The sequence below is a fragment of the Octopus sinensis genome, linkage group LG3 (genome assembly GCF_006345805.1).
Source record: "Octopus sinensis linkage group LG3, ASM634580v1, whole genome shotgun sequence".
In the NCBI taxonomy this organism is placed as follows: domain Eukaryota; kingdom Metazoa; phylum Mollusca; class Cephalopoda; order Octopoda; family Octopodidae; genus Octopus; species Octopus sinensis.
In genome coordinates, this window is record NC_042999.1 from 120106082 (window position 1) to 120128344 (window position 22263).

General features: G+C 34.0%; 1 protein-coding gene across 1 annotated transcript in view; it reads right to left on the bottom strand.

Annotated features, from left to right (window-relative positions):
- LOC118762797 (asparagine-rich protein-like) overlaps positions 1-22263 on the bottom strand; it is a 48667-nt gene that overhangs the window by 7827 nt on the left and 18577 nt on the right. Inside the window, exons 3-6 of the mRNA XM_036501689.1 lie at positions 19984-20133; positions 11636-11994; positions 4696-4786; positions 1752-1834 (exon numbers count right to left, since the gene is read on the bottom strand). Coding sequence (XP_036357582.1) covers positions 1752-1834; positions 4696-4786; positions 11636-11994; positions 19984-20133 — 683 coding nt within the window. The remainder of the gene's footprint in view (positions 1-1751; positions 1835-4695; positions 4787-11635; positions 11995-19983; positions 20134-22263) is intronic.

The window sequence follows — 22263 nt, forward strand, 5'->3', positions numbered from 1 at the left end:
TTTCATGGAATTCTACCTTGTAAATTGTGCGTTATAGTAGCCAATATTTTAGTTTTATCAAGAAGCAAAATGTACAAAGCGTTTTCCAAATAGTTTTCTATCATCTAGATATTGGTTTCAAGCTGCTATTGCCAAGCAATAATGTTTCCTTGCATTGAAAGAGAAGCATCTCTTCGTAAACATAATGCTCTCACGTTTAAATTGGCTCATCTTAAATTGGATCATTATATATATACATGAAATTAGTAGAAGTGGCTTTTCCGGTGGTTTTCCCACGTAATACGCAGTTTATGAATTATGGGTTGCTTACAAATCCTAACGTCAAAGGTCCAGGAGGCCTGAGGTTCTTCTCCGCACAATTCGGTTTTAGGATTAGATTTAATATTTCTATAAATCACCCATGATGTGAGTAATTATTCACATAGCGTATGGTTTATAGGAACATTGAATTTAATCCTAAAAGCAAAGTGATAGGGGGAAAATATAAACTCTTGCAGATATTCCAAATTACAATTTGTAAACACCTCATATCTTATAGACAACTAATTACTAAACTGGAAAAATAAATTGGTAAAACCAATTCTAATATTTTCAAAATTTATAATACTATACAAAGGACTTTCTATTTCTAATTCTACCATATATATATATATATGCGCCCTTTTAAAGCCTAGCCAGGCTCATGGGCCCGGTTTCCCGGTTTCTATGGCGCATGTGTTTCTCAGCTGGACTGGACGCCAGTCCATCACAGCGTTACTCATTTTTGTCAGCTGAGTGGACTGGAGCAACGTGAAATAAAGTGTTTTCCTCAAGAACACAACGCGTCGCTCGGTCCAGGAATCGAAGCCACAATCTTACGATCATGATGCTGACACCCTAACCACTAATCCACGCGGCTCCACACACACACACACACACACACATATATGTATATATATATATATATATATATATATATATATATAAATATAAATATAAACACGCATTCACATATATACACATATGTCTATATATACTCAAGCGCAAGTCTCCTCTGTTGATTCAAGAGACGAAACTTCATGATCGACTAATTTAACATAGACATTTTTGACATAGCGTCAAACTGTCACTCACATCACTTTACTTTTACACTTGTCATTAAATAACACTTGATGAAGTTGGATCTCTCGAGGAGAATGTCTTACTTACGTCTAGACTGCCTTAAAGATCGAACACATTTGAGGATTCTATAAAAGTGTTATTAACCCTTGAACTACGATCATAATTCAAGTATGTTGCACAGAATACCGGGTTCCAAATATACGCACTTTGAGCTCAAATTTACCTAAAGATTTAGATTAGCATTTCGTGGCTGACAATTTCAATATTTGGTAGCATTACTCTGTCATTATGAAACTTGATAACATTTTCGCACTTTTTAAGTATACTGACAAGTACATTTAACTATCTTTCAGTAACTCTTTGTCATGAGCAGTTAGACAAGCTATTGAAAACGTTGACCAGAAAGTGAGTAACATGATGTTAGACGTACATGATGTTGTGCATCCGCTAAATTTGTAAACGACAAAAAACTAACTCACTGCTCTTGCTGAGCGTTTTTCTTTGTTTTGAAGAATTCAAAATATTTTCCTATATAGCAGAAATAGGCTTCAAATTCTGCAGAAATTGGATGTAATATGCGAAATAAAATGAGTAAATTAAATATTCATAACAATTAAATCTGCGTATAATAAGAAAATAATGATACTTACATCATCCATATATCCTATAAACGGTTTCAGTGGTGCACATGCCCCAAAGAGTATATTATATCCTCCAGTTTGCATGTTATATTCTGTAGAAAACATGTGACGTTTAAATATCATTATTTACGTTGAAGAGGATTGTTTTTTCTTCAAAATGTCAAACGCATTGTTATTGTTGTTATTAAATCAAAGTTATCTCACATAAAATTGTTCTGTGATCAAATGTGCCGTCCCAAGTTAGCTTTGATCGAGAACATTAAGTTTTACCTATTGTTAGAGTGTGTTTAAAAGTGTACTATGCAATGTGCCATATTTCTTTAATGGCGGTTATACTTGATTGGAGTGAGATATGGCTCCTATTTGTAAAAGATTAAAGGATTGCATAGAAATATATTATAGACTTTTACAGAATAATTAGGCACCTGTCGACATGGCGGTCTTTTTAGCACCGTTATCATTATTATGCAGGTAGACGACTAGCATTGACTATATTAATCGCTAATCAGCAATGCCGCAGTAGCAAGTGATCGGACCCACAAACGACTATAGAACAGGAATGTAACAGTTGCAGGTGCACTAAATATTGGTGCTGCGTAACGCAGAGAACCGAAACATTGAAGCTGAAGAAGTTACCACTAGATGGACTATGATACATGCTTAAAAATGCCAGAAATCAAATGCATTTCCAAAACTTAAAAACATGCATGTAGAATTTCTTCATTTAAAACGAATGGTGAACTTCTGTCTCAGGCCACATACATATACTTGTGACAGTGCCCTTGACTGCATTTCAGTTAAAGTTAGAGGGGTAAATTTATTATCTAAGGTAACTTTCAGACTTGCAGACACATGAAAACAAATCCACTATGAAGCATGTAGCAGATGGGAAGAAGAGAGAGAGAGAGAGAGAGAGAGAGAGAGAGTGGGGAAAGCCTGACAGAGGGAGAGGAAGTGAAGGACAGAAGGAAAAAAGAAATAAACAAAGGAAAGAGAGAGAAAGAGAAACTGATACACATAAAAGTTCGTTAGATTTTCACCAATGAGTTTATATTGTTTTATTTTGAAGGTGTACACACCGTAGTGTTTACGTTGGTCTCTTAAGTTTCGCGTAAAACATCGTATGACATTTGTCATAAATTTCAAGACGCTAAAGTAACTACTGCAACCTTAATGTGTGTGTGTACGTATATGTGAGTATGTATACATGTATGAGTGAGTATGTATACGTTATGCATGCTTCAATGTACGTATATCTATCCACATAGGCTTCTAATAATTGGCGGTATTAAGAATTAAAATATTGCATATAAACTATATAAATACTTTTGCCACAGACGCTGGATTGTCACATTTCAAACATAAAGTCATTTTTCTGATATGGATATAAACAAAGTTATTCGAGACTGTCTGTAAAGTGTCTGCATTTTCAAACGTCAATATCAGTCTAAATTATGATCTCTTTCCCATTTAAAGTAGCACATAAATATATACAAAATGTATGGTGGTGTCTGCTGAAGAGCACCTGTTATCTGAACAGTAATTAACTTGTTCCCACATCTTAAATAATTAAAATATCTTAATATATTGAAAATGGAATATCAATCAAGATGAACACGAAAAATAGGAATCGAATACAACTTAAATGGTCATATCTGAAGTCTAGAGGCGGTAGTAGGAAAATGAAATATTTAGTTTTGACTCTATGCGCTCTAACTTTAAAAGCTGGCAGGTTTCTTGGTTGCAATGTGGCAGGCTTCAATGTAAAGTCACATTCTAAATCGAATACCCACCGCTCCACCTAACTTCACGAGATATGTTACTTATAATCTGGAAGATTAAAATGCTAAGGGGCAATTCGAGATATCATTCTTCCACATGAACTTTATTGCAATATTGCACCACCAGCGAGGCGAACACTGCTATAACTTTCGTCAGCCCAGACACATCACAGTTGCTCAAATTAAATATTGGTGTCTCTGTTTTTTATTGAGTAGTACGTGTGTTTTCGTATGCCTGTGTTTAATCAATGATATATCTTCGTTTGTGAATAGCGTAGTATTAGGAACTTGAGGTGGGCCTTCAAACCTTATTTTCATTGCAAAAATGTACTGGAGTTCAAACTTGTGATAATGTAAAATAGGCAACGTTGTATACTTGTGCCTCAGAAAATAAACAGCAGATGTGTTTCGATAGAGTTATTTACACGTAAGGGATTGTGGGCTAAAATTAGTAAATAGTCTTTCTCGTGTCATTGAAGTGATCTGGCGAATGCTGCAGAGCAGTGAATTAAATTTGGTACAGAAGGACGTTTCCTGCATCTAGGTTTCAAGACCAAGGGTTGGTAGCTTTGTCGTTCACTTAAAGACATTTATTATCGACAAATACAATAACCGTAATATAGTGGTTGCATTTAAATTCAGTCAAATATATTTGAATCCTGAGAGCATTTATTCTGAGATTAAAAATAAGTAACATTCGATTACAAAAGATCTCATTAGTAAAGAAAAGGTATATAATTTATTATTATATCAGCTAATGATTGCTTTATTTGTTGATTAAGATTACTGGTGAATTAAATGTGGCAACGAGAGATTTCTCTATATTTAATAGATTTTTCACTCAAGAGACTCGGCTTTCAGCAAGATATGTCGAAACATCTAATGATTGTGAGGTACATATGCCAACCCTTTGTGTACAAATATATCAATTAAGTAAGAAAGAACGCAATGAAGCAAGCTTCTGCGTCAGGTACTTTTTTTTAGCACTGAAAGAATTGTACACAAAAGTTATTTCATGAGTTGAATAAATTGTAGAGTCAGATAAATAGAAATTACATATATGATGTTGCGTGCACTATCTAAAAACTTAGGCTATGTAGTACACATGGATAATTATTGTAAAATACAAATAATCACGGATAATTTCTTTTGAAAGATAAAGTTAAATTTACCTGAAACTTTAATAGATTTTGTCTCATGATTTACAGTTGCATTCAAGTTATGTTTGTTGAACAAGAAATATACATCATTCCAGTCGGATTTCTGTAAATAATTATGAGAATATCATAAACAAAACGTGTGCTTATTTAATACAAATAACACTGGTCTACATTTTGGAATTTTTAAATTTTTATTTTTATTCAAGGATGTGATCTTACATATACTTGGGTTGTTGATTTTAAATATCTAAACCATTTTGCTTTATCACATATGGATATTCAATAACACATACATTAATCATAATAAAAACTGTGAATTTTTAATAAATTGCTACTTTATTACAATGAAGCAAGTAATCATGGAAAAAGCATATTCTGTTATTTTTAAGAACATATGTGTTCCAAATCAGCATGAATTGAATCATCAATCATCAACATTGAATCAAATGAATGCAAAAATATATGCTCCTAATGGTTAGCCTACATATCGATTAAAATGAAGGAGTACTGCTTCGAATTCCGCTTGTGCTGTGCATCCGGACCCTCACGTTTCAATGGCTAGTAGCAATCTTCCCTCACGCTGACATTCCAATTGCCCTTGTATTGAGCTTCCATCGTGCAAATATTCTGATGGAAGTGCTGTCCTTGTTCCACACAGTAGTGCCCACAATTCTTGGGAAAATCTAACATCTTAACTAAGATGTGAGTGCAGAAAGTGCAACTTGACACTCACTCCAGACCCAAACTGTTTGAAACTTGGATATATTTTTTCATATTCTGGGGAGCGGCTGTTTCCCAAAAGGTTTTGGATAATCTACTTGAAGGAAAAACCATGCATTCACCTCGACACCTGCTAATACATCCTTAAAATGCTTGCCTTCACTTATTGATACAGTATTATTCTCCAAGTTATAGAAGGTCACTTTTACTCCAGGTACATGAAAGCAACTCCTTGTATGTTCAGGGCCTTCATAAAAGTTTTCATAAGCCCTAATTCGATGTGGAATGGTACTAGCATACTTTTCTTGGGTTCATCTAGTGGCACATCTTTTACGTTGTGATTTCCGGATAAGAAGCTGGTAGCCAATCTTTTTGCTCATAGAGCTGGCTGTCTGCCTTACTATCTCAAAGACAAATGAAACGCGGATACTTAGTGTATGTCCCTTGAAGACCTTGTAGGAAAACAATAACTTTCAAATCACCAGAAATGAGAAGCTTGTGATTATGGTACTTGATGGCAGTTAATAGTGTCTTCATATTTTCATAAGTTTCTGACATTTAGACACTATGACCAATTAGTACAGATGCAGTTGTATTACCATTGTAGAGAAGAATAGTCTTTAGACTTCTGTTAAACGAATCAGCGAAGGGTCACCATTCGTCTGCTTTCTATGACATCCCCATGAGTCGAATAGGGTCAGAAATATTTGAAAAGAAATGCAATGAATCATGTTTCTCAAAGATCTGAGTGAATTCTACTTCCGATGTCGGTACCAAGCAAATGTTTCAGATGCTAAAAACTTCAGTCTAGAGCCAAGTAACTATGCACTTTCTTTTGGTCTCTCAGCAAGACATTGAACTGAGCTTGGTTGAAGAGTGTGGGATCGTCATTTCTTGATGGTTCAAAGTCTGCTTCTATCTCATTAGTATCACAAGTATCAGACTCTGATGAAATTTCCTGTCTCAAGTGACAGAGATACAGGAGCAACATCTGAGTGCGGAACAGGCCTAATTGGTGACGGAATATTTGGGTATATTATGCGATCCTTAGTCTTCTTATTGAATCCAACTACTTTAGTGATACAGAAGTAGCAGTCATCGTGATGGTCCATCTGCTCCTACCATAACATTGGTACTCCAACGGGCATGCACTTCAGTTTTTCAAGTGACCACATTTTGAGCAAACTAACGTGACTCTTGCAAGCTCTGTGAGGTACAAATGGCTTGTCTTGTTCTTCTAGTTTGCAACCAAAATAAAGTAAATACCAGCGCTTCAACAAAGGAGTAATAGTGTTCCAAGAGTATGAAGGGGTGAATTGCTCGCAGACATAGAAAATTATGAATATGTCTGGTGAATTTGTGCAGCCTCTAGACATATTCGCAATCAGATATGAAAGAAAATATATTAGATTTAATATTCAAATCAATATAATGTAAGCATTTCCATTGGTAGTATATATTATCATTTATACAGAGAAATGTAACGTTTCTGTATAAATTGAAAACTTGATGTGATATAGAGGAATAAAAAACACCATGAATCGCTATGTATCATATGTATTTCAAAAAAAGATACTTTAAAAATATTATGCAGACCATTGTATTCTAACATAAACTTATGTGGCTAATGTACATACTAACTGTCAGATGAACTTAGTCATTGCAACCTTTTTATTAGCATCGGTTTATGGATTTATTACAGAGTTTTTGATAATCCGAGAAGAAATCGTAGAAATATTATTTCATGGATGTCGAGTATTAGATACCTACATCTAGGTATTGTTGCTTTTAGCACACATCATACGACTTATTATTCATTGCTATCATCACTCCACCTTTTATAGTCATTATTATTTTGTTATTACAGTTTTATTAAAGATTTTAACAATGTTCTGGAGAGTCGCTGAATATGTTGATATGATCAAAAACATATACATGGAGAAGGACGAATGTTGTAAATTTCATTCTTTTTACAAGGCTAATTATAAATGAGCGGTAGAGTAAATCGAATGAAAAATCAACTATAGACAGCAGGTTTTAAATTGAAGTATATGTGCCATATAAAATCTGATATAAGGATAAAACTAGAATCGATAATAAACTGTGTAAAACTTCGGTTTTAAACTATTCGAATTATACGGCTATGAAAGAGTAGGTTTACATCCTCAAGTTAAATCCACACTCCAAGTTGCATAGACAAAATTTAAGAACTTTTTTGGAATTTAAATAGTGGAACTTAAAGTGTTCCTAATAATATACTATATGGCATTTGGTTGCATTTCTTTAAATTCTAGTTCCTTTGTTAACAATTTGATTTGGTATTATCTTTCTTAAGCCGATAAAATAAATACTAGCCATGTGCCGGGGAGACGATGTAAATAACTATGCACTTGATTACATCGATGACAGTGGTTCGTGAGCATGACTAGAATTCGAGGACTTAAATCACTAAAAGAACCTGGTAAATGTTTATGAATCAGTTTGATACATAACACAAGTCTTCCACTTGGTTCGTGATATTTTTATATCATTATAATTCATTATAATTCAACGTCAGAGAGTACTGCACTAAGCCGGGTCAAGTATTAATATCAGTTTCAAATTTTGGCCCAAGGATAATGATTTCGGGGAAAGGGGATGATAAGTCAATTACATCGACCCGAGTGCTTAACTTGTACTTACTTCATCGAACCTGGAAGGATGAAATTTAAAGTTAACCTCAGTAGAATTCGAACTGAGAACGTAAAGACGGGCGTAATGCTCCGTTAAACATTTCGTTCGGCGTGCTAAAAATTCTGCCAGGTCGCCGCCTTAAGGGTAAGTATTCATTTTGCAACTAATATCAAAACTCATGGCTGGCAATTAATTACATTGAAGGTGTCATCAATTTATTTTTCATTTCTCTCATTTCACTGTATATATTAATTGTCTTCGTTATTTAAATCAAGTTTGTAGAAATAGTGTTAGTCTTAAAATGCTCAAAAAAATTTTAGCCACATGATTTGATTAGTCTTATCAAAATATACCACATATTAATAATTGCATGGCAACAGATGACACTTTCGGCAATATCCTTTAAATTATGAACTTATTGATTAGTTTAGATTATATTATACAGAATTGATTTTAAAACTGGGAATCACGTTCACTATTTTTTTTTTTTTTTACATTTTTTCAGGTTTGTAAAAGGAAGGGCAGAAAATTGCTCTTCTTTATAATTTCTCGGACAAGTGATGGAATGGGAGATTAAAAACCTTTATCAATAGAACAGTAATTGGTTGCGAATGCTTGCAAAACCTAAGCATTATTAAAAACACCTGAGATCGATTTCAGCATCAAAATACGATACTAATTAAGTATGAAACACCAAAACATATACATTTGATATTCGCAGTTTTCGTCGAGAGTGACTCGTTCCTTGCTACAGACAGTTGTTTAAACTTTCAACATCTTGGGAAGCATGTAACTGTGAAACAAATGTAGTGATTATAAGGTTATATTTATGTAATAATGTGAACAGCTGTTACCTAGTTAATCAATATCAATTTTAGAAACTCATTCCCTATGTGAGATCGACAAACAACACTAAGTGAAACAAACTTCAAAAATGTATTCAATTTCAGGAAAATCCTGTATTAAAACTGATGACGCATATTATATAAAACGGAATGTGATATGATTTCGTGTTAACTGAGTCCGCACAAAATCACACGTATCAGTGTGTGAGCCAATGTCTGTGTATGTATGCCTATGACTGACTGTCTTCGTGTTCACTTATATTCGATGGTTTTGTAACTTATGACTTACGCTTGACTAGTTTTGAAAGTAAGAAGGCTAAGGCCTGATTATTATAACATATGCTTATTTAAATGCTTTTTATTTTAACCACAGTAAAGCGTGCAAGACTCTACAGGATGTCAATTCTGAAACAACATGAAAAAATCAAGCCAAGTATTATAAATTACAAGGCAATTATAAATATTTTGATGTTAAACAGGAGAACAAAATTCTGTGAGTATCAATGTTAATTTAATTTTTGTAATTATGACCATACTTAATTATTTATGACCTTTAGAAATAAGCTAATATTTGAAGAGTAATTATGAAAGTAATCACTCTATAATGTATATTATTACTTATGGAAAAATCTGTATTTCCTTCGTTTCCAATTACAGTATACGTCGATATTTAGAGATATATATAACTATTAATATAGTGAAAGAAATGACTGAATTCTATAATGACAGTGTAATTTAAATACATACATTGAAGTAAGTGGGACTTTGATATTTACTATTAGAACGCGTCACTGGGGACAAAATTTATTAATACATAGGATGATAAATTATTATGAATTAATGAAATGTTTCATTAGGAGTTGTTTAAGAGCATATACAAATAATTTCCGATGAATGCTGTAGTTTCTATTAAATTATTACTTTACGCCTGAATGAATGTATTTTATATATATTTGTGGTCTCATATGGTTTTAAGAATCAGCCAGGTTTATTACCTCTGTTATTAAGGGTATGTGCTTTGACTTATTGAGAAGGAATAGTAACCGAAATTAATAGGAAAATTAAATTCTTGCAAAGTTGATCAAAAATTGGAAATTAACTTAATTTCGGTCTAACTCTCCTTAGAAGGTGAGCCTGTTAAATTCAAGTATTGAAATGTAATAATGCGTTGCTTAAAGTTTGCATGAAATGATTAACTTTAATTCCATTTTATATTTGGTAACTAATCAACATACCGAAAACTTTGTTCTCTTATTATATTTCTGAATTGATATATTTAGTATATCACCAACTGATGCTGACACTCAGTTGTTATGGTTAATAATCCGCGCAATTTCTCATTGATTAAAGGACTAAATATGGTATCTCATATATTTGGCTTTTTTTTCTCTTTTAACGTTTGTTACAACAAAATTGAAATATATTAAACTGCGCATCTCATAAATTTGTGTGCTTCTAAGGTCGTGTAAATTCTAAATAACTCCCAAAGGACAAATTATATATTATGTCTTTGTGATTAAATGAGTAATCCACCATTAAGTGATTAAATACATTTAAATACATACATGGGAGAAATATAATGGTTAAATAAGCTTAATATTTGTGTTTACCGTACAAACCTCGGTATCACATTTTATTTCTGTAACAAGTGTGTCGAACCATACTGAAAATCAAACTATAAACTTTTGATCAATCTTCAGAAGCCATAATTCTACTGTATGTAGAAGCTTTAAATTCTATTTAGACAATACACACATACACACATATGTATATATATATATTACAGAAATAGGGTGAAAGATAATTAATTTAATAAAATCAACAAATTTCACTTGTAGTATTTCCGTATGGAAAAGGACCATATTGGGTAAAAACTTATATATTTATAACAATAAGGGTTTTGCAACAACTTGCTTGACCACATACCGAAAATTTTAGAAATAGCAGCCAAAGGACTACTGTTTCTTTTTCTACAAAAATCTGTCTCCACAGACAACAATATTTGTAACAACAGTTCTTTTTCTACAAAAATATGTCTCCACAGACAACAATAATTGTAACAACAGTTACAAATATTGTTGTCTGGGGAGACATTTTTGTAGAAAAAGAAATAGTAGTCCTTTGGCTGCTATTTCTAAAATTTTCGGTATGTGGTCAAGCAACTTGTTGCAAAACCCTTATTGTTATAAATATATATATATATATATATATATATATCACGTGATCACGTGACCGACCAGGCCATCAGATGTAGTTACACATCGTTGGTCACAATGCGTTCGCATTGTTTTAGCCTTCGAATGACGCCACCCCGCTGGCTAAGCGAGCAGGCCGACAGAAGAAAGAGTGGTGCAAGAGTACAGCATGGATTACCACCCCCTGCCGGAGCCACGTGGAGCTTTTAGGTGTTTTCGCTCAATAAACAGTCACAACGCCCGGTCTGGGAATCGAAACCGCTAGTCCGCTGCCCTAACCACAAGGCCATTGCGCCTCCACACACACACACACACATATATATATATATATATATATATATATATATATATATATATATATATATATATATATATAATATATATATATATATATGTATGTATATATATATGTGTGTGTGTGTGTATCATATCTTCAGTCAGTCAGTGATACACGCTTCCCTGTAACATATCTTGATACACATAAGCACAACACGCACATTTACGAACATTAATATATACCTTCGATGCAAAAACCAATTCCGTGTTGTGTCTATGTGGACGAACAAAGATATGCACTTTGTCTTCTGCAGCAGAGGTAGCGTTCAGCATAATGCCAAGATTGGCTTTGTGATTATTTTCATCGCAGCTCATGAAAATTGCCTGCAATCCCTCTGTGAAGTCAGTTCTTTTGTAGGATAAATGAAACGTGATTCCATTAGGAAATGAATATCCATTATATCTCCAAAGTGTCAATTTTCCACCATTAAATATTCCTTTACCATCTTCTGTATTTACATTCATAATTGCAATTGTCTGAAGGGAAGACGAAATATCTCTTATACCATTGTCAAAATTGATATGCAGTTCTTTAACACAATCTGAAACAGATAATTGAAAGAAGCTATCAAGCTTTTGATTTTTATATATTAAGAACTGTCAATGAACGGAAAACTCAGAGTAAAAACAGGGGAGAGAGTTTTAGCATGTGATATATTAATAAAATCTAATATAAGATTCAACACTTTCCCACTCGAATGTAAAACTAAACAGCTACGATTATGTTTATATAATATGAGTTCTTAACCATACGGCCTTGCTTGCGCGTTTCCCTATATTTTCTCTCATTATTTACAGTATATATACGCACTGGAATGTACGACACATAACCATATGTTAGGGCCCAGTAATAAGTTCCACATTAGACTCTTGCGTCCATTGCTGTTAGAATTTTGGCATCAAACCTCGGGATAGACTAGTGTGCAGAATAATTGTTTCAGTAACTCAATTGGCAAGATTATGCAGCTGTTTGGCGAAATTTTATTCTCATCGAAACTCGGCACTAGCGTTTTCTACACAAGATACAAAGTACATTATTAGATTGTTTCAATATAAACCTCCGTTACTAAAATTACTCATAACGCCCATGTAGTGGAATACTGGGGGACAAAATGCCCAGGATGACAAATGGAAAATAGACATGGTCAATGCAAAGAGGATAGTGGATCAGTGGATGCTACGCCGTCTCTTATATCTTTAGACAGACGCTTATGCACATTCACAATTGTGCACATAGATATACAAGAGAGACAGAGAAAGAGAGAGAGATGGGGAAGAGAGGGGAAAAGAAGAAGGAGGAGGGGAAGAAGAAGAAGAAGGAGAAGAAGAAGAAGAAGAAGAAGAAGAAGAAGAAGAAGAAGAAGTAGAAGAAGAGAAGAAGAGAAGAAGAAGAAGAAGAAAGAAGAAGAAGAAGAAGAAACTCAGAAGCAATGCTAACATAATGGAAAAGGCAATGCAAACGTCAGTCGCAGCGGCAACAACGTGACAACAATAGCGAAAATATCAATTACTCTACGATCAGCTACTGACATATATGAGGGATGGAGAGAGAGATAGTGGTCACTACAGATGACCACAGGTTCATAAACTTAGCTTCAAGGAACCAGCTTTATGGTAGACGAAGCGAGTATTTGTAAATATTTCCGTAACCTCTAGAGAGTGAAATGTGGTGTAACGTCCAATCACGTATGCAACCACTCCCAAGTGTTCATCATCGTACGTATACAATCATATGCACATAACTCACATACTCTGCCGGACACATACGAGAAATTATTCACAGATGCAAGTTCACACATGCATACACATACATAAACATGCGAGCGTTCACGATGCACTGGTACGTATATATGCATACATATACTCGTGCATGAATGTCCTCTTTAATATCATACCGATACCGTACAGCAACCAAACTTAAGTTACTACTACCCTTCTCGATCGCGCACCTATTCACTGTCAGTTGCCATTATCCATATTTGTTTGTATTCACATAAGCAATGTTTTTTTTTTCTCGAGACTTTTATGTGCATTTGTCTGGTTTACTCAGTTGAAAGTTGTACGAAATGCGTAAGTGCAATCCACAAAAAGGCGTTATATTACAATTATTCTCCGTCATCTTTTAGGTCATTGTACATTCTTGATCTGACAAAGTCAGGTCGATTAGAGCACGAAGTTATCCATTGTCATGTATTTTATTGCATTTAGTAGTGTAATAATCGGTAATCTATAAAAGTGTTTTCGATACAAGCACGGGTAGGATATATACTCAGAATGAGAAAGAGGTTCGTACAGGGAGAGTGAGTTAGCTAATTCAATCTTCAACCCCTGTTTGGTATGCAATCCGCAGAGATGTCAACTTCACTGTTACATTAATTGCATGTATCTTTACCAGACATTTTAAAATAAAACTTGCCTTATTATCATATTAACTACGGATATGTTCAGTGAATGAAGTAGAGCTATATTTTCTGGTTACAGAGTTGTGCTTATGCATAGAAATGTGTTGTTTCACGGGATTTAACCGTAGCGCCAATGTAATATTTTCTACTACTGTGTCTAAACATCACACATTTATATACTACGTTTGTATGTGTCTACTGCATATTCAAGGGGATATTCACGGGAGTTCTGAAGTTATAACCAGGAAGTGCTGGACGGCACTAAAGTGAACAGGTCAGCCAATCATTCTATGTACAGTAGCATGGGGTGAAATGCAAAACTGATTGGTATAACCTAGTGTATCCTGTTCACATTCGCTTATGTCTTTGGTGTTCCCGAGAAATCATTTCTTCTCTTGGTAGTTCTCCTCGCGACGTGTTCCCTTGGAGGAAACACTGCAATGTGCATGATTTGATTGAGCCTAAGTCGTTGTGTGCCAACCAGTGTCATCTGCTATGACGTAATGACTTCTGGCAATATATTTAGCGAGTTTCAACCTATTAGATGTGGCTGCAATGTTAGTCACATTGGGTACGGAAGAGTAGAATACCTTTATATTCTTTCTGTCGAAAATGGTATGGTACCTATGATGCAAGGGAAGAGAATCTCTCTTGGGTGTGAAAAAATATTCTGGGAACATTAATTTTCACAATAGATTAGAAGAGCTGGCCGTACCGTACCATCTCTTTCCTCCTACTCTTCTTTCTGCCATAGCGGTGGGTGTTCACCGCTGTTAAATGTCTAGGACTAATTGATTTCAGGGTTTCGTTTTGTTCTTCGTTGTAGCCTATCTGCCCAAATCACCGATAATCTTCCTGCCTCTCGTAAGGTTCGGGTTATTTCCGAATGAAATGGTGCCCTACTCGGCTTGAAAGGATCAGCGAAGAGTTTCAGGGTCACCGGACTTATATTGAGGAGGTAAGCGCTCAGCGAGTTCTATCACCGCTCTCTGTAGCTAGGCAACCCACAAGGCCAGCGTCTGAAATGAAATTTAATCTGTCATACTCACTTTACCTAGTATTCTGCATTATTATTGAAAGTCCTTTCCTTTCCTAAATATTAATAATATATGCGCATTATTCCAGAACATTCACTAACATACCTTGGAGGAAGAGACAATTTATGACATAAAGGAATTTTTCGTTTGGTTTATGTTAAGAATAATGTAATTCTACACATGTTTCACACACACACACACACACACACACAGACACCCCCCCCCACACACACATACACCCCCCCCCACACACACACATATATATATATATATATATATATATATAATATATATATATGCATATATGGGTAAAGCACGTCACAAACCTTAAACAACATAAAATACGAAAATGAATGTGTTGAATACGCAAACGAGAGAAACAAATGGAAAACAAGACAAGTAACATGAAGAACAACGTTCATCAGTTGTCGGATGTCTTACAGCTATTTCTGGGATATCTCAAGCGATAGATTAGCATCTCCATACACTGGATATTTTGTCATCAGACACAGGGTGAGTATGTATGAACGTTCTAGACAGGGAATTCACAGTTTATAATGGAATAAAATAGTAGAGAGAAGAATAAAGTGTAAGACAATAGGTAATAGTATGAAGTACCCAGCTCATCGTCTTCAAGAAGATTTGGAGGCTGGTCTGTACTTCTGTGAGGCTATAGATCCTTAAGCATAATCCCAGGTAAATCCAGGTAGTATTTTGACAGTATTTTGAATGTTGCGTTCATGTTGAAGGCATCGATTAAGTGGCTAGCTTCTCTGAAAATGGCTCACATGGGTATATAGAGTGAGAAATACAGACATCATGAAAAATATTCCTGGTCTGGGAATCGCACCCATTATCAAGCGGCCGTACCAATGATCAAGCGATCGTAACCACTCACCTGTCTATCTATCTATCATCTATCTATCTATCTATCTATCTATCTATCTATCTATCTATCTATCTATCTATCTATCTATCTATCTATCTATCTATCTATCTATCTATCTATCTATATATCTGACTGTCTGTCTGTCTGTCCGTCTATCTATCTGTATTTATTTATTTCTATCCATGTATTTTCTATATATCTGTAGATAGATAGATAGATAGATAGATATCTTTTTATACAAAACGCACTATATCCCAAATATATCTATGCGAATACTTATTTCACATTCTAGCTCTACAAACTGTGCAATGCCTTGGAAAGTCATTTGACTTTAGGTTGCCTTAGATATGCACGCTTTGTTTATTGTCAATGAAAGTAAACTCTACAATCTATAGGAGAGAGCTACGCTGATATGTCTGAACTCTATAAAATATCTTTATAGATGCAAACCATGCCTGAGCTTTTGTGATAATTTTCGTTAGTTTTCGTTGTATTGTGCACATCAATTGGTAAAGTATTCCAATAAACTTTGAAATTGCATAGCGAATTACAAATGGCCGATGTATTAATTTTAAACTATATATTTATCGAAATATAGTGAATTTAAGAAACATACATGATGTTGTAAAGCAATCTCACTAGACAGCTTACAGTCAGTAAAGATAATACATCAACCAAAACAGCAAGTGACTTATTCAAAGGTGCAACCGGAATCAGCAATTATTAAAGTGGTTTGCATCTTAACATTACCACTGCTTCTTTCGTCTATTGCAACATATCTTTATTACCACCAGGGAAGAAGATAAGCAGTGACAGTTGGATGAGTATTTCTTTGGATTTCAGGGTTCATTTTCATTGTGTTATTGCTAAATGAGCACTTGCTCTAACTTGTCTTATCTGAAGGTCAGGCGTTAACATTGAAATCTGAAGCATCCATAAGATGGAAGTCTAGGATTTCATTGTATTAAATACAGTATTTTAATTTAAGTTTGAATAACTCTGAAAAATAGTTTTGCGAAAATAATAACAACTACTTTCAAATAATTGTATGTAACAATTTTATAAATTTAAAATTACACAGCATTTAGAACAGGTAAGAAATATGAACTGCAAATGTACATACCTACAGTTTGCCATGGAACAGAATATCGATAATGCTCATCAGTTTTACATTACTTGAATATTGTATAAAAAGCAATTGAATTTATTTTGAGGTATGCGGGGTTGTAATTTATGTTCTCTTTAACACGTTCTACGCCTTAGGAAAAACAAATTAGTTTTCTTTTCGTTTTGGACTTGTCAAGCAAATACAGAAAGCATTATTAATCTGCATACGCTCGAAGCAGGTGAATGTAGTTTCACTTTGTATAGATTTCCTTAATTTAGAAAAAATACTGTAAATAAAATATTGTTACAAGATTTAGCATCTTATATGAAATAGGATCATTGATTCAATATCAAAGGCAGCTCCGATTATTAATATATATGTTGATGCATTGTATTATGTGCAGTATATGCAAATATACTTTAAAATGTTTAACTGCTAATAAGTAGACACATCTCACAAAATTGTCCTAGACGGCATCGTACAGACGGAAGCTCAGTTGAATGATTGACTTTCTTCATGCTTCTAATCGTTTATGTGAAATTATAAATACAACAGTAAGGTTTTTATGATTTATCAAAAACAAGTCAATATTTCGTAATTTGCGGAAAATGCAAGACAACAAATATTTAAATCCTTGCGTGATGGGTCTAGAATCAAGTTATAATTTTCAGCTTATACAAGTTCCCTGACGTAAATTATAATTACATTAGGTAAGACATAGAACATTATATTCCTGAATGATAATAAAACATTGTAATATATGTTACCCGTACCATCGTACATGATAAAACTGGTGACGTTAATATACTTTGCTACATTCGACATACCACTTATTTTGTCTAACGTATGAAGGATTATTTAGAGAGAAATTTAGGTTTAAATATTGAACATGGTAAGTTGTTTAGACCACTACATAAAATACTAGAGCTGTGGAGTAATTGAATTTATGTCTCAGACGTCTTTGCTGAATATGCACTGATGTACAACAGTACCAGTCTAGAAAAGAAAAATCGATTTTCACTGATGGATGAAGACAGGATACAGAAGATTTTTGAAGGAAATAAGTTAATTGAAATGGTTCTAAACGCGAGTTGAAAATATATCAGAAATTCGCTAATCAGAATATTCTTATTCGGCCGTGATTACCTCCTGAAGAAGATATATAGACTTTTCACGTAGGTACAAGTGGAGTTGATATGTTATCACAAAATACTAAAGCAAATGGCAAAAGTACTAAAGATGTAATTAAACTGGGATAAGAGAAAACATTTAGCTGTGTCGATAGGTATGAGACAGGCAATTATGTTGGCTCCGGGGTTCATATCTTGTTGTCAACAATGCTCTGCACATAAGGCTTAAATTTTTAATTTACAAATGCATAACGTGTTTGCATGAGTGTAAATACCCCGTTGAGAAATTACTCAACATTAAAAGCTGCAGCATCAACACTATAAAATTATCAATACTTCACTTACTAATTTACTGTGTTCTAAGCTCTACTGTGGAGAGTATAGCATGATGGATCCTGTATATATGCATGTCTACTTTCCAGTGCCATCGCAATAGAAATTGGGTTCTAACTAGTGGAGCCAAAACCAGAAATAGGTCATTAGAGTCAGCTCACAAAACACTTAACTCTTCTTTTCCTTTAAAGGATAAATAAATCTTGACTCAGGTAATTCGGCATGCCGATATCTTCCAAAATAATATAACAGTTGCCTCAAAATTTTCAGTCACTATTTTAATTTTAAATATCGATCAACAGATAACAGTTTAGTCAGGTTGAGGAGGCAACATTCATGATCTCTTATTTTTTAAAAGCATTTGATTCTAATGGGAATGATAAAGGAAGTTACCTTTAAATTGGAAACTCGACTCGAATATTTGTCACAAAGTAACCCAGGGACCACATAGTGGTATTAAAAAGAGAAATGGATTGAGTCTACTACACAAGCACTTAGGCTGCAAGAAGCTAAAGCAACTCATCTCATTCAACATACTGACAATTTCGCCAAACTACTACTCTGGGCTAGCAAGTTATTTTATCCAGCTCCGAAAAGATGAACGGCAAATTTGATTTTAAATTGCTAGGAGGGAACTGATTCGATGTTCCATACAAAATTTAATGAGAACAATATAAAAAGAAATAAGATATATTTTGCAAATAGGGATACGTTAAGCATTTATTAATTGAAATAATACCATCACACACTTATTGAGGCAACCGAAATGTACAGTAATAAACTAAGAATAAAGCATATAAAAGCATAGAGTAAATACTGTAGAGAGTCACTGCAACCGTTATTTACATTATTTATATTTGACGGGTATTTGTCCTCATCTTGTTTCTTGTTAACACAATGTTTCGGCTGATATACCCTCCAGCCTTCACCAGGTGTGTTGGGGGAAATTTCGAACGTGGGTTATCATTCGTACGGTATTTTTCGATGTTGTCGTTGTTGTTGTTGTTGTTATTATTATTATTATTATTATTATTATTATTATATTATTATTATTCATGTCAAGCTTGGAATCGAACTAGGAATCTTGGGGTTAGTAGCCCGCGCTCTTAACTACTACACCATATGCACGTGAGTAAATTAATAATAATAATAATAATAATAATAATAATAATAATAATAATAATAATAATAATAATAATAATAATAATAACAATAATAATAACATCGAAAAATACCTTAGGAATGAGAACCCAGGTTTGACATTTCCCCAACACACTTGATGAAGGCTGGAGGGTACATCAGCCGAAACGTGTTAACAAAAAACAAGATGAGGAGAAATAACCCTCAAATGTCAATAATGTAGATAATTCCTCATCTCTTAAATATAGAACTTTATCACGGCAACCGTTTACAAAAACAATTAATTGAAACAATTAAACATTGCTTTTAATAACCAATTGCTTCTTTTAGTTTCGTACAAAATCATGAACTATACACTATTAGCAAAATTATACAATTTATGTTTTGGGGGGGAGAAGTAATCACATTTTTTATACCATATTCAGTTGATGAATATTTTAAAATAGGCATTGAGATGCTGCTTTCTTATAAGCGTCAACTTAAAGAACTTACCAGTTTTACTTTTCGTAAAAGAAGAACATGAGCACAGAGACTGATTGAACTGGGAACCTAATGCACAACGTCTGGTCATCCAAATTCCGTTCACGTAGACCTCGTATAGTATTGGGTTAGTTAAGTTAGCTTTATAGTTCGGACACCCACCTGTTCAAGTAAGAAAACTAGAGATGTGATATTGGTCTCAAATTTTGGCACAAGGACAGTTAGTTCGGAGGAGGAAGTAAGTCGATTATATCGCTCCAAGACGTCGATTGATAACTATTTTATTGATTCCGATGGACGAAAGGTAAAGTCGACCTCGGCGGAATTTGAACTCAGAAAGCAAAAACCGGACGAATGCCGTTAACTATTTTTACCCGGGATGCTAATGATTCATCTGGCTCACCGCCTTCGCTAAATATCATATTAAACGTAATATTAGCGTCCGTCTTCATGTTTTAAGTTCAGAATCCCACGAAGTCAAATTTGCCTATCATACCTTTCAGGGTCGATAAAATAAGTACTACTTTATCACTGGGATCAATGTAATCGACTTATCCTCTCCCACGAAACTGCTGGCCTTGTGCGGAAACGTGAATTCAAAGTTTACCATTAGTATTACTGACATATGCATTAGCTTACTAGCGTACAAAACACATATTAAAATATGTATACTATTATATGCCTATAATTAACAAGAACAATGAAATGCATTCTTAAAAACGACCAGGAAATATTATAAAATAGATTTTTCTTGATATTAATAATCAAACAAGAAACATTACAAAGGCAAAGAATATTCGAAATAAACATTTATACGAAAATAAATCAGTCTTTATTTCCTGTGAAAATTGTTGTGAATTGTTTCATATTACAAAGGTCTTTATCTCAACTTAATGAATTGTTATTGTTGGTATTGTAAGACAATAACAACATTCAAAATACATATCTAATTTAATTTTACCATAGTATGCTAAAGATCATGTTTATCTACGGGAAGGCCTATTCTGCAAGAATGCAAAATAGTAAATTAAATAATATTCAGCATATCTTCGCTAGCTATATATTTAATGATAATATGAAAAGGAAATGACAATTCTGAAAGAATTGAATTCAAAGTTCGAGAAAGTGGAATGAAATTCGCTGTGGTTAAACACACTAATTATACAAAATTCCATGATATTTGAACTGATGATAATATTTGTAAAAAATCAGATTAAATTAAAATGTATGATGCTGAATTTCAAAACTGCAACTAGGATCAGCACTGACAATGTTGAGTGTAGGCATCAGAAACTTGTTCAGTAAACGTAAAAATACTAAACATCAAACATTCGCTTAACTCACACAATACCATATCAAATCTAGAAAAGAATACAGTTGAAGAGAGAGCTTTCTACTTAACTATATAATTAATATATATAAACTTTTACCTAATACCACTGTAATGAAGTAATTGTAACGCAGCTGACTGAAAATTATGATCTATGCTTGAAAAAGTCTTTTGTGTTTTGAACTCTCACTCTCTACATCCTCAGGCTCTTATTGCTAGGTCTCTTTGATCGAGTTAGAATGTGTCATACTTTGCTTTTCTGTTCGTGATTGTTTTAATTCTTTCAGGATATGAGTATAAAAGAAGATTTATGACAAGTCAGAATGAGAAATAGGTAATTAAAATACAGGAAGTAGCTGGTGAAACGTTTCGAGATGTGTCTGCAGGCATGCTGATATATTAGTATTTACTGACCACTAGAAACAGGTAATATTGAACATTGTGAAGTAAATCAACAACAAAGTAAATGGATATCCGTCAGTTTTAGTGATGAGTATTCTGCAGTTTGAATGACAGAAATAACTTCTCATTAAACTAGCAAATAAAATAGCCTAGTATTCTACGGATATTCGTATTGTTTTTACTTATCCCTCTAAAGAGTAATACAGTGTTAAAAGGTTGGGTATTTAAATTATAGTTACAAACCGTCTGGGGTGCGCCTTTGCAATTTCCGTCTCCACATTTCTCCTCTATGGTTATGAAATAGGTTTAAAGAAACTTGATTCAGACGCCACACAGTGCGATTGATTTTGGAACGGTATCGTGATTGCGAATCGAACCGATTAATCGGCCTGCCATAGAACTGCTGGATAAAGTACACGCGACCACACACACACACACACACACACACATACAGACACACACACACACTCACACACACACACACACACACGCACGCACACGCACACGTGAAACTAAATTGCTGTAAGCTGATTTCTGTTTTGTTTTTGAACAGTCATAAC